The sequence below is a fragment of the Phanerochaete carnosa genome (genome assembly GCF_000300595.1).
Source record: "Phanerochaete carnosa HHB-10118-sp unplaced genomic scaffold PHACAscaffold_11, whole genome shotgun sequence".
In the NCBI taxonomy this organism is placed as follows: domain Eukaryota; kingdom Fungi; phylum Basidiomycota; class Agaricomycetes; order Polyporales; family Phanerochaetaceae; genus Phanerochaete; species Phanerochaete carnosa.
The window spans coordinates 1,045,167-1,060,876 of NW_006767638.1; the positions used below are offsets into that span (position 1 = coordinate 1,045,167).

Sequence of the window (15,710 nt, forward strand, 5' to 3'; positions counted from 1 at the left end):
ATTTCAGGACATCTGAAAGAACATATGTGGAGATCATTTCTGCCTCATGTTTGCAATGAGGAAAGGTACGGGCAAGGATAACTTTTGATGGTCCTGAAATTGCCATTTCTGATGGATTTTGAAGCTATTTTATGAGCTAGAAGATTTTTACTTGAGATAAGCCAAAAATGTCCTAGAAACGTACTACAAATCTGCCGTAAATGGTAATTTCAGGACCATCAAAAGTTATCCTTGCCCGGACCTTTCCTCATTGCAAACATGAGGCGGAAATGATTTCTACATATGTTCTTTCAGATGTCCTGAAATGCACCACAAAGTCTTCTGAAACATGAACTCTTTGCCGTACCGAAATGTAGCCATATTGAGTCATTTCAGGTTCATTTCAGGCTACACAAAATTTATCATTTTCTTGCACCGCAAATGGCTACGAAAGTGGTGGCAAATCTATCATTTTAGGACACCAGAAAGCCCCGGTTAAGTCTCCGAAAATGAAACATTTTTGATGGCTTGACCGGGACATTTCAGGTGATCTGAAATCAGCTCATGCCCGTAGTGTGGGAGCGTCCCGTACTTGTATTCGATCCACTACTACAGTACCTTCGTCCTGACTTGTTGCCTGGGCCACGACTGTTTGCGATGTCAGCCTTGTACTCGACTTCTGGTCTCTCCGGCTCCTCAAATGCCCCTCACCAAGCCGCCAACGCGCGCGACACGCCGCACTCCATGTCCGAGATCCTACTGCAACCTCTGAACGACCTACAGGCCTTAACGCATACGCTGTTCCACTCGCTCTCGCCAACACAAACCAGACCGCCACCTGTGCCACCGATCACAGCATTCCTGGAGGCAGACGCCGCACTGGCCTCTGCTGTGAAGCTCGCGCGCAAACACCAGATCAAGCACCGAAAGAACGAGAGGCTGAAGGAGGAGTTCCTTGCCCTCGAGGAGCACTGGCGCGATATCATCAAGGAACTTGAGCAAGGGAAGCGCGAGCTCGAGGTTATCTTAACCGAGGGGGAAGAGCGCATGAAGAACATCGACGCGGCGAAGGCAGGTGCGTGGTCGGAGATCTCACTTCGAGTGTGCTCGCGACAGACGCGGTTCCAGCGTCCATTCCGTATCCCGAGCTCCTGCAATACGCGCACAGTTTGTCTGCGTTCACGTCTGCGCCGCCGAACATGCCAGAGCTCGCGCCAGGGCAGCCCCCGCCGCCACTGTTCTTCCCGCCGTTCCCGAACGAGGAGAAGATGCGCCGTGGACACATGAACGCAGAGGCACCGCTGGGCTCACTTGGAGAGACGCACGAAGTTGGACAAGGTACGCCACTACTCGAGCGAAAAGCGATCTCACTCTCACATAACTCTGCAGCGCGTACAGTCTCACCGCATCCTGTCGAGCGTCCGCAACACATGGGCGGCCCAAATCCGTTCAGGATGGACCATCGCATGCCGCAGCAACAAGTATTTGACCTCGACCTCGACTTAAACCCTGACCTATAACCGGGCTCGTCATTATCGAGGGAGAGGCCTTTAGAGGCCTGATGTAACATGGCTACCCTTCACCAAGAAGCGGCGGACAAAAAGCACACACACTTCGGTTTGTCCGTCCGGATTATTTCAGGTCCAAGGTGTCTTGTCCGGATTGTACATCGAGCTATGCTTGCGAGCTTATTTGTGGCAGAGGCGGTGAGGGCTGGCGTACTCAGCTACAGCTGTCGTTCGGCTGGAGATGGCCTCGTCTGTACTCGAACTCTGAGCTCTCGATGGTGTGCATAAGAAGTAGTCAGGCGAGAGGTGCCGGAAGGAGAAAGTCTGGAGGGCGCCAGGTTCATCGAGGATAGTGTGGCGCATATGCTCGTACACCCGTGCTGGGTGTTTTGGATGGCTCAAGGCTGCTTGGAACTTAGTACTTCGGCTGGCATGCTTATATTTCGTGGTAAAGATCTTGTACGCCTCTAGCACAACAAACGAGTAATAAATTATTAGCACAAGCCCCGGGAGTCTGCGACAGTTAGCTTAGACATTATGCTTGTGGTGGTACGGTCTCTTTGTCCTCCTCTGTTGCTTGTGGCGGTGGCACGGGCGATGCACTGCCTGCTGCAGATGTCGTAGAATATAAGGTCCTTCTCGTTATCCTCTTCACAGTCGTCGTCTTTCCGTCGGTGGTGCAGTAGCGTGCAGAGTACGTCTCGAGCTGACTTCGGAAACCAATGTTGGGTGAGGCAATATTCCGTCGTTTCGTCACGAAGGCAACGGCTTCGGTCGCAGTCACGGCATTTGTGGCGATCAGGTACGCGCAGACGACCGTCGTGGACCGCGATATGCCCATCAAACAGTGTACCTGCGTCCTCCATGTCAGTACGCCACGGACAGCGGCAGACGACGAGGAGGCCTGTACACACCAGCACCTTGTTGGACTCGTTCTCCTCCAGCGCACTCTTGATGAACTCGGTCGTGCCGTCGAGGTGCTGCAGGATGTCCGTCCGGAACGAGTCCTCGATGCGGACGTGCAGCGTCTTGAGCGCGCCCTGCGTGTACGCCGGCGGGATCTCGAGCACCGACACGACGTGCGTGACGCCGAGCGCGAGGAGCTGCGCCTCGTCCGCCGCGACGGAGTAGCCCGAGAGGTACAGCCGCGGGAGGATCTCGGACGGCGCGGCGCTCGCAGTCGCCTGCGCGGCGGCGAGGCCCGCGAGCGCTTTGCGTCGTGCCGCGCCCGTCGAGGGCAGCGTCGGAGACGAGAAGGACGACGGCATGGCGGGTCTGAGGAGAGTGCACTCCCCCGCGTGCCCGCAACACGGGCTTTATGTAGGTGGGGCTGCGCAGAATGGCCAAGAAGGTGGAAATTTCTAGCAAGCGCTAAAAGCGCTTCGCCCGCCCGCCTTGGCCTCTTAGGGACGGCCGCGCTTGTGATGCGGCGGCGGCCGTCGGGCCGGAGCGTTTTGTTGGTATCGCCAAGGGCCTCTGGTGAGTTAATTGTTGCAGATGCTAAGTTTTGACTATACCCTTGTATCCCTAGAACAAGTCACAAGGTCGAACGCCGCCTCAAACTTAGACAAGCCAATGCTCAGGCCGGAACCAGACGAGCCGAGGGAACTCTTGCAGCACCCAGCGTCACGTTGCTAGAAACCCGATGTGTATTTTCAAGTGCATACATACAGTTCCGATGTGTATCTACCGCTCCTCGAGCAACGGCAACAGGAGTCTGCGTGCACATTCACCGATCAGCGAGACAGAGACGAGCGCAGGGAACTTTTGGAGAAACGAGGCACGGTTACTTGGCGCAGGTGGTACGCCTGGGAGATCTCGCCTGCGCAGGAGGAGCCGCGCGAAGAGCCACGCGGCCGGACTCCACACCCGGGGATCGTCTAATAGCACTGCGAGTAGTCTGCGGAGCGTGTCAGCAAGCGGTTTCCCGTGCAGGCAAAGGCGGGGGTACTCACAGGGGTTCAGGACGTGGCAGGTGAAGCCCGACGCGCAGGTGGTCGAGCCCGCGAAGCCTGTCCCGCCGCATTGGCCCCACTGGGGGACGGCGCTGCCGCCGGCGGGCTGGGTCGGCTGGGTGCCGGCGGACGAGGCGGAGCCGGAGGGCGGCGGCGGGGGGACGGTGCCGCTGGAGCCGGTGAAGGTCGAGCCGATGTCGCCCCACTTGATGGCCGAGAAGACGACCTGTGCGTTCGGGCTCTGGCCTTCGACCTGGGACGGGGTACCCGAGGTGGACGCACAAGTGCCGCGCGCGACACCGGGCGAGGACGCGCTCTTCGTGGTCGGGTAGTCGGAGTCGAGCCAGAGCATGCTTGCGGTGTAGTCGTCCCAGATCGAGAGCGCGAGGACCATACCGGTGTTGAGCGACTGGCCGAGCTGCGCGAGCCCACCGTGCTGGTCGAAGTAGTTCGTGTCGCCGAACACCTCCTTCTGCTGCGCGCAGAAGTCCTCCGTGATCGAGTTGACGGCGTCGATTCCGGGGATGTTGACGTTCGAGTTCTGGATGACGACGTCGTTCTGGATGTACAGGCGGCGGATCTCGGAGAGCGTGCCGGTGGAGGTGTTGTCGCTGGTCAGGAACTGAGTGACGACGGTGAAGGGTTGGGTGGTGTCGACGGTCAGGCCGGAGCCGTAGAAGGTGTCGTCACCGAGACGGAAGGAGTTGAAGTCGCAACCGTCAGCATCGCAGAGACCGGTGTCCCTGGTGCAGTCGGAACCGGTACACTCGGTCTGGCCGGTGGTCTCGCAGGGGTGGGGCGTGAAGGCAGCAGAAACGCTGTTAGCCTCCCAGATATCCATCTCACTGCAGCAGGTACCCATGCTGCCAGTACCGGCATTGGTGCTGGTAGCGTTCCAGCCCTCAACGTTGGCCTACACAAGCGGGCACAAAATAAGCGATCGCCTCTTGAGTCAAGCAAGGAAAGTCTTACAATGCCGTTAATGAACTTGATGTCTTGAGGGCACTGAGAGTCGCAGTAGCCAGTACCGAACTTGGCACCAGCCTTGTTGGTGGGGAACCTGGACAAACCACCATCGGCGTCCATCTCGCTGAGGTAGAGAGCACCGTTGAGACCGCAGGGGAGCTGGGATACGTCGACGGTGAAGGTGAACTCCTGGTTGAGGAGCTGGAACATCGTGTACTCGGTTTCGCTGCTCATGAGGTAGACACGAGAGCCGACGTTGGAGCCCGTGACGAACTTGAGGGTGAGGGAATCGTCGGAGGAGGAGATACCGTAGGTGGTCTCGTACTCGGCACCGTCGAGGGCGCAGTTCTGAGCGCAGGTGGTACCGTCGGGGCAGAGGGTAGCATCCCACTCGTTGCCGGTGTAGCAGTTGGTATAGCCGGTGACGTCGTGGAGCCAGCGCCAGTTGCCGTCGAGCACGACGGAGGTGTCTTGGGTCACACAGCCGCCGCTGGCCGTGCACTTCTGGGAACTGAGCGAGGGGTGGGTCTCAGGCGTCTGGGTGCCGGCCTGCTGGCCGTACACGATAGCGGCGAGGGAAAAAGCGAGGAGGACCGAAGCGCGGAACATTTTACTAGGCACTGAGTCAGAAGAGTGAATGTGTACCAGTACATCGATACTCACCCGGGAGAGCGTTACTCTGAAGGAGATACTTTGCAAGAGATTGCTGTAGCTCTGACTTGACACTGTCGACGACGCAAGGCCTTTATACCTCGAGCAATTCTCCGTACATCTACCTTGGCGGCGCAGACATCTCGCTATGACGGCCTTCGACGACGGCGCACGAGTTCGGCGGATAAACAACGACTTTGCGCTCGCGATTTTGGGCCGACAATTTTCAGCCTTTTGACAACGAAGATGGGGAGAAGAAGGGGTGATTAGGCTGGTGCTGCAGTAGAGATCCATGGCCCCGTGAGCGAGACATGCCAGCAGGGAAGATCAAGCGAGGTGAACTGCCGAAATTCTGGAGGATGTGTCGGATGGCAGAGATGGACAGAGGGAGGGGATTGATCGTTGCTGAAGGTCATGGGCGTGCGCAGATGGCATACCCACGGCAACTCGCACTCTGTCGGAACAGCAGCGTTGCCGGTTATACTTAGCAGCGGCTGTCATTGGCCCAGCAGACTCGGCTATGAGCGCAACTGGATAATCGTCGGAAGAAAGGCTCGGTTGCACGCCTCCTGCTCCTGCGGTGTCCTATATTTAGACCCGTCAGTACGATCGTCCGACGCTGCAGCCAACCAGGACGTCCGCTTCCAGTTCCTGATGCTCGTTGGACATCGTCTTTCCGACCGCTATAACGCTCTGCAACAGGAGAAACAGCGGACCACGGAGAATGCCGATGCTACCTTCGCCAGACGACACGCTTCAATCCAACTTATCAATATGATGGCCAGGTCAGTAAACCCGAAGATTATACATTTCAAACATCGCGTCTCCTCGCGAGGCCAGTTTGAGGCTGAAAGCTCGATGAGGCTCTCTCTGTAGTCTGAAAGCGGTACGTAAGAAACTGCAGTTCGTGACTCTGCTCGAATACTAGTTTCGTACAAATTTACACTTCTTCTGCACGTGCTGTGATACTAGTAACGGTAAGTCACGGAACCGACGTAGCCACACCGGTCCTCATGTGGTTGGATTTGCTCCGCGGCAGCTTATTGTAAACTGTCAAATCCTCCTCCCGGAGACAAGCACCAGTACGTTCACCGCTTCTCCTTGACGGACAGCGGGCGCCTGCAGATATCCCAAGCGCCAGTCGCGTCACCCTCGGCTAAGCGCGTCGAAGGTCACGTGGTCACTATCACGTCGCGATCTTTCGTGGCGCCGTCACGGTCACCGTGCGCTGCCAGGCGGCGGTCGGGCGCGCGCCGACACGGGCGGGATGTCGCCCCTGCGGTTCCTCTCGCACCCCCACTTGGTGCACTGCCACGGTGACCCAGCGGGACTTCCCAACAACTGGATCGACCGCTTGCCGTTTGAAAATGCCCCCAACCGCCACCGAGAACATGCCCATAGCCCGTTTGGGTACTATCTTGCCCTTTTTGCACCCCTGTCTGCTCTCCGCACCCTGTACACACTCGGAGGATGTTAATTGAGCTTACCATGCATCCTCTTTTGCCTCTGGGACCTGTTTGATCCCTTGTTGGCCAAGTTCTTGCCTCTCTTTTGCTTTCTTTTGCTACTGCTGCATGCAAGCTATGCCAACTCCACTGAGCTGTGTCATGGCCCAGTGTCTGAAGAGACCAAGGGAGAGGTGCTCAAGAGCTGGTTCAGGCTTTGTTTTCTAGCACCAACCTGGCATTTAGTTTCAAACCACTTGTACAAAGTCTTGAAAGTTCCTGCACATAGTTATGAGTGTTCTCAGCAAGTTCTCCTGTAGGAGCTTTAGCTAAATGATAGCACACACTGCTTTCAAAAGCAATATTTGTGTAGAAGAAGTATCTGGACACAGTGGACAGAGATTCTAGAGCTAATCAGCTAGGAAAAGAGAACTGCTTTTCAGCCAGTTCTTTACAAATCTCTGGTAATCTACTTTCAAGACCAATAAGTTTGACCTTATACATGCGCTTCAATGCACCTCTGAGGTTGCGCCACTGCTTTGAATTCCAATATTTAGCCCTCCATGCAAAACCCTCATACAGGTCCTGAAACTCATTCCACATCTTCCAACACTTGTCTGCATCTCCACATGGAACTTGATCTGCAGCATCTGTGTTCAAGCACATGAACACTGCTGCGAAGCGTGTGTGTACAGCTTCCAATAGTGGTATGAGCTCTTTGGCATGCTCGAGAATCTTGAAATTGATAAAGTCAGAGAGTGGCATTGATGCATGGCCTTGTATGTGTGGTTTGATGTGACTGAAGGATGATGGACTAGTAGCAGGTTGAGCAGAGTTTGAGAAACATTTTCTTGGTTGTTGATCTTTCTTATATGTCATGTGGTCTTTAGCAAGGACTGTGGACCTTGAAGTGATTCTTGGCATTGTTTCATATAAAGAGTATGACTGTATAAATTTCCAGATCATGATCAAATATGGTCTTTTATAAATATTCAGATTTCATAAATTATAAAGCATGAACACATTACCAGATATCTGGGATTTTTATCTGGTGATCAAGATGTGAACCAGATAATTGCTATAAAAATCATTTTAGCATCACCAAGAAGGCAAATGGAACATGCAATGTATAGGTTCAATGTGTACATTCAAATTAATAAGAACTAGAGTGCCACTTTACAGTGCAGCTAGTGCTGAGTGGGCAAATTTCTGGACAGCTTCAGCTGCACTCTCCACACTGAAGCTCCTGTTTATCTGTGTTGTCCTTCTTGAAGAAGGTGTTTATAAGAGAATATGCCATAAACTCTCCAACAGTGTTGCTGTAAGCAACAGCAAGTGTCTGTGTATCATTAAAGAATAGACTAATAAATTAGCATGTCAGCTATATTGCTGACATTGCATAATTGCTTGCTAATCAAATCATTGCTGAGAACATGCAGCTGCCATGGTTTTCATAGCACCACAGCTACATAGTTGCCACTTTCTACAGCAATGGCAGCACCTTTGACCTTGAGCCCCAGATATAATTCTACAGCTAGTGCCTTTACAGCACACTAGCCTGCATATTATAGTCATGAGCCCAGCAAGAAAAAATAGAAAAGTGTGACAAGCTTCTATAAGACTTGTACTCACCTATTTTAATAGCCAAATGTATGGAGAATGTGTGTTTATAAGTATGAAAAAATTCTGAAGCTAGTCAAAAAGATGTTAAATCTGAAAACTTGAAGTTCAGATGAGTGTCTTTATATACAAGTGTGCCAAGACCCCAAACACTGCTTTAAACCCATAACACCTTGTGCTGACTGATGCAGTCATGTGATCTTCTGAGTCATTTGAGACTGAAGACAAAAATAGCTGCTGACTGATATAGTCATGTGATTTTCTGAGTAATTATCTGTGATTGAAGATAAAATTAGTCAGTAACTAATAGCAATGATGCAATCCACCATGTGACTATTTAAAATTGGCTCACAGCTAAAAATGGGCTCATCCACATTGAAGTAGCTGTCATTAGTTCATGAGTTTTCAACTCTAACAGAGTATATCTATGACATTTTTGTTTCTTTGGCTGTTTGAGCTTGTGCCCATGTGCATGACCAGGGAATCATAGTAGTGACCAGGCTGATGCAAGAACTAAACACCAGCCAACACAACATATATGTATGAACTTGAACAAGTAGCATAAGTCTGGGATCTTATCTTTTTCTCGCGCTTGTCCACGGAATGGCCTGCGTGACTGATGTGTGACAAGACCAGCGGAAGCTATCGGACAACGCGCTACTCTTATCCGGGTATATATATATATATATTCCGCTTGAGTCTCAGACGCTACAATATTTCTTTATATCAAATTAATCCAGGGAAAGTGAGCGGGAAAGAAATGAGGGGAAACGAGCGAACTCCCTCTTTAGTACCTCTTCCGGCGCCATCGCTCATTCCGAACTGGCGCCGATTTCTGACTCCAACCTGCAGGTCAGTCTGGAAAGTATGGAGCGCGTCGAACGTCTAGTTCGCACATGGGTTGCCTCTGGTAGACCAGAGGAGGTCCAAGAAACCGTCTCAGGTGCGCGTCTCAGCCACATTCTCCCATCAACGTGTCTCAAGTACGAAAGCTTGCCTTAGTGATCTCTGCAGGGAATACCTCGCTCCTGGAACTTGTCAAAGCATTGGGCGAGTATCTCACGGCAGAGGAGGGCGAACTACGTAGTAAAGGTAACGATGCTCGCAGGATCTTATCTGCAGGTTGCTCACGGCTCCCTCAGGTGTCGAATTCTTGTCTCAGGTGACTGCACAATGTCCGACGAACAGGATGAACCGTCAGTCCGGTGAGGATCGTACACAAAGCAGGAACCAGGACCATCTAACAGGTTGTGCCCAGTCAAGGTCCTCGTGCACTTTATGTGCTCAAAGCTAGAGGATACCGAGACGATCGTCCCAGCCCTGAAAGGCTTGATGTCTCTCGTTACCCAGCCTGCGTTTACATCCTCAGATGCGGTCGATGTGGTGGAATCGTAAATAGACAGTTATTCTTCTAGACGAAGCTCGCTAATTGGTACCACTAGCATGTTCGCCCATGTCAAGATGCGGGTGTTGGGTCAGTCCCAGAGGTTTACGGTGTACACAATCATCGATTCGCTAGTTGCTAAACACAGAGAAGGTTTGTATGCGATATATCTCATTTCCGGAAGCTAAATGTTGTACAGCGCTGAAAAAGCTGGGAGCCGAATTCCTGGATGGATACGTTGGCCTCGCAGAGGGTGAAAAAGACCCGCGAAACCTGCTAGTTGCCTTCGCCATCGCCCGTGTCCTAGTTATCGAGTTTGACATCAAGCAGCATATTGAGGTATGACGGCTGTCTCTTCGGAAGACCAGGACCTTACGTGTCAATAGGCGCTCTTCAACATTACCTTCTGCTACTTCCCAATTACCTTCAGACCTCCACCGGACGATCCATATAGTATAACCTCAGACGACCTGAAGAAAGCACTTAGGCGAGTCATCATACTCCTGATCGTTAACATCTATTAATTGGACCACAGAGAGTGTCTCAATGCTACCCCCGAATTTGGACCTCTTGCTATCCCCCTTTTCCTGGAGAAGCTTACCGCCGGATCGCCTACAACAAAGGTCTGTGACCAACTCAGGTATCTGCAAAATTGAAGTCTGAGAAACCCTACAGCGAGACACGCTACAAACTCTGGATGCCTGTCTTCCTGTGTATGGCGCATTCGTCGCTCGAGAGAATGCGCGGAAGCTCTGGAACACTTTAAAGCTCGAAGTACGTGTGAAATGTTTGCTGTGCGGCGAAGAAAGGAAGCTTAAATAAAATTGCTTGATCAGATTTTTCAACCTACTGACATTGAAACAGAGACAGCGGCTCTGCATACAGTACAAGTGTTGATACAGACTATATATAGCGGGGTAGGAGCCAAGGCGACTGAAGACGAGGAGATCCAAGGTCTCGCGCGCGACGCGTGTGAAGAATGTATTCGCATTCTCAAGGAGCCAGAGAAAAGCCAGGCAAAGCCGGCCATGAAGGTACTCTGCGCCTTTATTTCCACGACCCGTACGCACAGCCTGATAGCCCTCCACATCATAAACTAATACTACCATGCCGTAGCCTCTGTTTCAAGGTTCACCCTCAGCCAGGCTGTCCCTCACCTCGTCAAGCTTTTCCTGGACCCCGACGAAGTCCAGAACCGTGCGCCAACCGTGCGCCTGCTCTCCGACCTAATCGACGCAGCGCGCCAGTTTGCGCAGGAAGGCGAGCAGGCGGCGTTCACGCCGTACAAGGACGAAGTGCTTGGCGTGCTCACGGTCGGTCTGAAGAACTCTTCGGCCTGTGTTCACGCCCTCGATGGCTTGCGGGGCGCAGCGACCACGCCAGGCCTGCTCGCAGACGAGGAGCGCGGGTTCGTCGTTCACAACGTTAACGAGCTCTTCGCGAAGGACGTCACCGAGATAAGCGATGATATCAGGTGCGCAGTTCGGTATCCATGTACTGTTCTTAAACCCAATGTCTATCTCCAGCGACAAGATTCTTGAGCTGCTGACCGCCGTCTCCGCAAGCACGCCGCGGCACATCTCGCAGACGACGCTCCCGCTGCTCTTCGCGGCCCTCCCAGACACGGCGCCGGCGCGCACAGCCGAGGCGGCGCGCCTAGCATACTGGACGACGCTCGCGTTCCTCAAGCGACTCTGCGTACAGAGCGACCTCTTCGAGACGCTCGTCGTGCGCCTCACGACGAAGCTCGATCTTGTCTGCGACTCGCGCGCCGGGCCTACGGGCGAGGGAGCAGAGGCGGAGGAGGCGGAGCCTGCTGCGGCGTACGCGCACTCGCTCCTCCGCACGCTCGCGGACGTGCTCACGATCAAGGCGCAGCGCGGCGACACGGACATGCAGAAGTACGTCGAGCGTCTGCTGCCACGCCTGTTCAACTTGCACGTATACTCTGCGCTCGTCTCGGACGGGGACTACCTCGTGGCCACCGATCCGAGGCTCGTCTCAGTGTCGTCTGAGATCGTCTCGCTCGTGTTGCAGACTGCGCCTGTTCAGTACGCTTAGTCCCTTCTTGGTCGTTTGATTTGCGTATTTATGGTGTGCAGGAAGCAGGAACAGTTTTCTAAGGCGCTGTTCGCAGCTTACATGGACGGGCAGCTGCAGGGCATCGCGGAAGGGCAGCACAAAATTCCAGAGGGCCGGCCGTTCTCGCCATTTGCAGTATGTCCTTCGTTTCGCCATCGCGGTCGCATTTTCACTGAATGAATACATGCAGTCGGACGCGGTGAGCCTGCAGAAGAATCTCGTCCTCCTCTTCTCGGCTGCTATAGTGTCTCTTCACAAAGGAGTTGCTCTTCCTGTGCCTGACGAGAGCGCCTTCGTCGATAAGCTCTTGCAATGGAGCATCTTCGACGCCGATAACAAGATCCAGAGCGATGCTGGCGAGCGCGCAGTTGCGGCTGTGCTCAACAAGAGGGTCGAAGGTGATACAATCGCGTGCCCTCGATAACGGAATTGCTCATTTTGTGGTGACAGGTTTCGAGGTGTTCCTTTCGCAGAAACTGGAGAGCAATTGGTTGGCACGGGCGAAGGATGTCAATCTGGCTCTGCCGATTCGCAGGCGCATTGTCTCTGCATGGACATGGGTACGATTTATTATATTTATATATTCACATATGCAAAAGGTTAACTCGCCCTGTGTCAAGATGACCAAGGCGCTGCAAGTCCGCGGGCATCCTTCCGCCCAAAACTTCACCGACCACCTCGTAGTGTTGTTCGACGACGACGACATCGGCTGGGACGCTGCGCGGGCCATCGGCCAGGTCGTTAGCACAGACAAGACCCTGAGTAAGAAGAACCACACCGTAATAAAGGTTCTCCAAGCTCGCGAAGTGCATGAGAAGCAAGCACTAACGTCGTCCTCCAGTTCCTGTATACACAGAAATTCGCGAATGCCATGCTCCCTCGCATTATCGAAGGCGCAAAGACGACATCTGGTGAGTATTCGACAACCCACTTCCTCGTACCTCTTTACTGAACATTGTCCCGGGCACTGTGGCATCTCTCAGACTCTCGCAGGCAGAACGCGTACCTCGTGGCGTTAACTTCGCTGATCAAGTCGATCCCAAAAACGACATACCTGCACGAGCTGCCCTCAGTGCGTCTCCTTTGCCATAGTGCCAGTTGTCTCAACTGACGCCATGCTCACCTAGTTGATGCCGCTTCTCCTGCGCGGCCTCGACCTGCCCGACGCCGAGATGCGCGCGAACGCGATCAACACGCTCCTCGCGGTCGCCGACTCGGCGTCGGCGACGAGCAATAGCATTGTCGCGGAACATGCGTCGAGCCTCGTCGCCACGTTGCTCAAGAACAGCATGGTGCAGCAGATGCCCTCGGTCGTATGTCCTCTTCCTTGAGTTGAGTTGTGGTACAGTACTGATTTAGTGTGTACTCTCAGCCTGTACGCATGGCGGCGTTGCGTTATCTGGCTGTTATGCCCAGCCTCGTTAAGTATGATGTCCTACATCCTCAGAAAGCGACTGTCCTCCGCGAGTTGGCGAAAGCATTGGACGACCCGAAGCGAGGCGTTCGCAAGGAAGCGGTTGAAGCTAGGTGTGTTATTTGTCTTCCACTCTTCAGGTCGCCCTTTCACTTAATCATTGTGTCTCAGAACGAGCTGGTTCAAGTACACGGGCTGAACATGCTCTGGAAAGAATAAAATGCTGTACAATGAGAATGCAATGTATAATGCCAACATTCGTCTTCGGTCAAGACTGATGTAAGTGTCGATAGTGATTGAGAATATGAGGGTATGACAAGGAGATAGACACGACGCTCTATAGATAGCCGGTGAGTGGCGGATTATGTAGAGTACAGCGCTGAGACGATGGCTCGTGGTGCATCGCGCAGGGGTGGTGAGATGGCGATTCCTAGACTCTGTGATGTGTGCGCGAAAGCATGGGACACCAAAAGAAACAAGATACGAACGAAATACGAGATAAAAATCCAACAACCAGCGGGCACGCTACCTGGTGTACACACGTGGCATCTTACACACAGCTGCGCCTTTATGGTACAGCTGCCATGATCGTTTGCACCCGCACCGTCGCATCCGACAGTGTCTGTGCGAAAGCGTCCAGGTGGGCTTGCACGATTTTCCGGCCGTCCGCCCGTGCACGGCTGCTCCGCGTCGGGGTCCCTGGTGGAGACAGCACGACCAGGGCCCCGTCCCCGGATTCTACCATGCCTGCTTCCCACCGCTCAATCCTCACCCGACTTCGCTCTGCGCCCTCCCAATCTGATCGCCACTCGCCCAGCTTATTCTTCAGCGCGCGGATCTTCCTACCGGCTTCAGTCGCTGCTGCGGTATTCACTTGTGTTTGTTCTGAGATAGTCACAAGCGAGGTAGCGACGGTCGCCGTAACGGTGCGGAAGTGTGCCAGTTGGACCGTGGTGACTGCTGGAGTTGGCGGGCCGGACAATGGAGGGGGAGGAGGTATCGTTTTGGGATCTGGCGGCGGGTCGAATTCGTCTACTTCATCTTCGAGCCGTGCTCTATCTCTATCAAGCTCTGCCTCCCAATCAGAGGTGCTCGCCTGCATCGGCTCTTCTTGTATTGCGTCTAACGAGTTGCGACGGAGATCTTGTGGCTCGACCCGCTCTTGCGGTTTCGGCTCTTCTATGAGGTTATCGAGCTCGTCTAGCTGGCCAAGTGCATCGTTACCCCCAACCTCGCCCGCTATCCGCCTGAACTCGCGTTCGTACTCGAGCAGCTCGCGCACTTGCCCTTCGCGTTCGCGCGCCGTATCGTCCAATCGCCTGATGACGTCCGAGGCAAAGCCCTCGAGGACAGGCTGTCCACCAGGTTCGACATCCAGCCGACGCAGCTGCGTCAGGAACCGCTCCGTCGACTCGAGATCCTCCGCGAATGTCGTCATGGGGTCCTGCTCGGGCATTCGCGCCTGCCGCTGAGGCTTTGTCGGTGACTCGAACGCAGGATCGAGATCTGCTGAGGGCTCATGGTCCGCGTCGTGCGACGACGGCTCTGACGATGGTTCGTGCGGCATGCCACCGAACGCATCCTCTAGCGTGTCTAGTGTCGCGGGCAACCCGTCCGGCTCGTCCGTTGGCGCAGACGCGGATTGGTCTATGCCTTCTGCACCTTCATCGTACTCCAATCCCAGCTCCTCCGCCAGTTCCCGCGAGCCACCTGGCCCTCCCTCCCCCGCCAACGCCGTCGCGAGCTCGTACGCAAGAGAGCTTACACCATTGCTCGCTTCGCCGTCGAGACTTTGCGCGAGACTCGAGCCACGCACGGATCCTGATGGTGACTTCCGGCCATTCAAAGCCTTGCGCTGTGGACCTTTCTTGTGGAGTCGTGAGCTGGGAGATGAGAAGACGTCGTCGTCGTAAAGTGTGGTCATCAGAAAGAGAAAGAGCGTGAATGAAAGTTGGTAGCAACGGCCGATGGTCCTGGTTAAAGGGAAGCTGTAATTGGGCGCTAAACCCGCGTTGCCACTGTAGCAGCGAGCACCGCAACCTTGTGTCATGCCCACAGGTACGGGCTTTCCGTGCAGATTACCGACGAAAACAAAAATGAGATTAATACAATGTGAATCATCTGTGCACATAAACTATGATACCCAAGACCAGCATGAGGAGACATGTAGTAGTATTATCCAAGCCTTCAGAGGCATTATGAGGTGTAGACGGCAAACGGAAGGACGGGCGGAGGGTTCTCTTGGTTGTCGAGCTGTGCAAAGCGTCTGTATAAATGATGTCAGCTTATGGTGCCCTTTGACCATGGCGGCACGATGACCGACCTAAAGCGCTGCATATCGACCTATGGCGAGAACGACCGAGGTGAGTGCGCGAGATGCGTATCGAGGATGAGAAATGCAACTGACCGTCGATTTGAACACCATAAAGAAGTGCTTATAGTCGTGCGTGTCGACAGCTTCGCAGTTGTCGCAAAGATCTTTACCACAGTATACGCAACGGAACCATTCGCCACTTATGCGCTCCATACACCGATCGCATACAGCAGATGTGTGCCGGACATCGCGAAGGTATTCTGAAAGATAGAAAGTTAGCATCCTAGGTTACACCGAAAGTAAGTTGACGAACCTTTCGGACGCTCTCTGACGAGGATGCCCCCTGGTGGACCTGCCGGCACGCGGTAACTGCGGAGGGAATTAGCCGTGTT

At 53.9% G+C, this 15,710-nt stretch overlaps 5 protein-coding genes across 5 annotated transcripts; 2 read left to right on the top strand and 3 right to left on the bottom strand.

The window, feature by feature from the left end:
* Window positions 1–636: 636 nt before the first annotated feature.
* On the top strand, window positions 637–1,499 carry PHACADRAFT_200608 (uncharacterized protein; the record flags this gene model as incomplete). Its single annotated transcript, XM_007400873.1, has 3 exons — window positions 637–1,054; window positions 1,096–1,317; window positions 1,369–1,499. 3 exons carry the CDS (start codon window positions 637–639, stop codon window positions 1,497–1,499), a joined length of 771 nt encoding a protein of 256 aa, XP_007400935.1.
* A 691-nt stretch (window positions 1,500–2,190) lies between these two features.
* On the bottom strand, window positions 2,191–2,650 carry PHACADRAFT_54994 (uncharacterized protein; the record flags this gene model as incomplete). The annotated part of the gene is made up of 2 exons (XM_007400874.1): window positions 2,191–2,340; window positions 2,402–2,650. Coding segments are annotated over 2 exons (399 nt in total), but the record flags the coding sequence as incomplete, so codon positions are not given.
* A 470-nt stretch (window positions 2,651–3,120) lies between these two features.
* Window positions 3,121–5,234, bottom strand: PHACADRAFT_264060 (glycoside hydrolase family 7 protein). Its single transcript, XM_007400875.1, has 4 exons — window positions 5,072–5,234; window positions 4,415–5,021; window positions 3,443–4,355; window positions 3,121–3,387 (listed from the first exon to the last, which is right to left on the bottom strand). The coding sequence occupies exons 2-4, from the start codon at window positions 5,015–5,017 to the stop codon at window positions 3,368–3,370; spliced, it is 1,536 nt and encodes a 511-aa protein (XP_007400937.1). The 5' UTR covers window positions 5,018–5,021; window positions 5,072–5,234; the 3' UTR covers window positions 3,121–3,367.
* A 1,684-nt stretch (window positions 5,235–6,918) lies between these two features.
* PHACADRAFT_32679 (uncharacterized protein) lies at window positions 6,919–7,428 on the bottom strand (the record flags this gene model as incomplete). Its single annotated transcript, XM_007400559.1, has 1 exon — window positions 6,919–7,428. One exon carries the CDS (start codon window positions 7,426–7,428, stop codon window positions 6,919–6,921), a length of 510 nt encoding a protein of 169 aa, XP_007400621.1.
* A 1,463-nt stretch (window positions 7,429–8,891) lies between these two features.
* PHACADRAFT_178404 (uncharacterized protein) lies at window positions 8,892–15,596 on the top strand. The gene is made up of 21 exons (XM_007400876.1): window positions 8,892–9,067; window positions 9,127–9,216; window positions 9,267–9,329; window positions 9,383–9,515; window positions 9,567–9,661; window positions 9,708–9,847; window positions 9,895–9,995; window positions 10,044–10,131; window positions 10,184–10,282; window positions 10,345–10,570; window positions 10,625–10,982; window positions 11,035–11,559; window positions 11,611–11,725; window positions 11,781–11,988; window positions 12,041–12,150; window positions 12,211–12,378; window positions 12,432–12,501; window positions 12,574–12,662; window positions 12,718–12,903; window positions 12,963–13,117; window positions 13,176–15,596. The coding sequence occupies exons 1-21, from the start codon at window positions 8,992–8,994 to the stop codon at window positions 13,201–13,203; spliced, it is 3,123 nt and encodes a 1,040-aa protein (XP_007400938.1). The 5' UTR covers window positions 8,892–8,991; the 3' UTR covers window positions 13,204–15,596.
* Window positions 15,597–15,710: the final 114 nt, after the last annotated feature.

What these genes read in the sequence shown, in the direction of transcription:
- PHACADRAFT_264060 (XM_007400875.1), bottom strand. Translation starts at nt 5,017, where the DNA reads ATGTTCCGCGCTTCGGTCCTCCTCGCTTTTTCCCTCGCCGCTATCGTG. An exon ending in TCAAGTTCATTAACGGCATT is followed by an intron (nt 4,356 to 4,414) that starts GTAAGACTTTCC and finishes CCGCTTGTGTAG; the next exon opens with GCCAACGTTGAGGGCTGGAA. An exon ending in CTGCCACGTCCTGAACCCCT is followed by an intron (nt 3,388 to 3,442) that starts GTGAGTACCCCC and finishes CACGCTCCGCAG; the next exon opens with ACTACTCGCAGTGCTATTAG.
- PHACADRAFT_178404 (XM_007400876.1), top strand. Translation starts at nt 8,992, where the DNA reads ATGGAGCGCGTCGAACGTCTAGTTCGCACATGGGTTGCCTCTGGTAGA. An exon ending in AGTTGCTAAACACAGAGAAG is followed by an intron (nt 9,662 to 9,707) that starts GTTTGTATGCGA and finishes AATGTTGTACAG; the next exon opens with CGCTGAAAAAGCTGGGAGCC. An exon ending in ACCTGCACGAGCTGCCCTCA is followed by an intron (nt 12,663 to 12,717) that starts GTGCGTCTCCTT and finishes ATGCTCACCTAG; the next exon opens with TTGATGCCGCTTCTCCTGCG.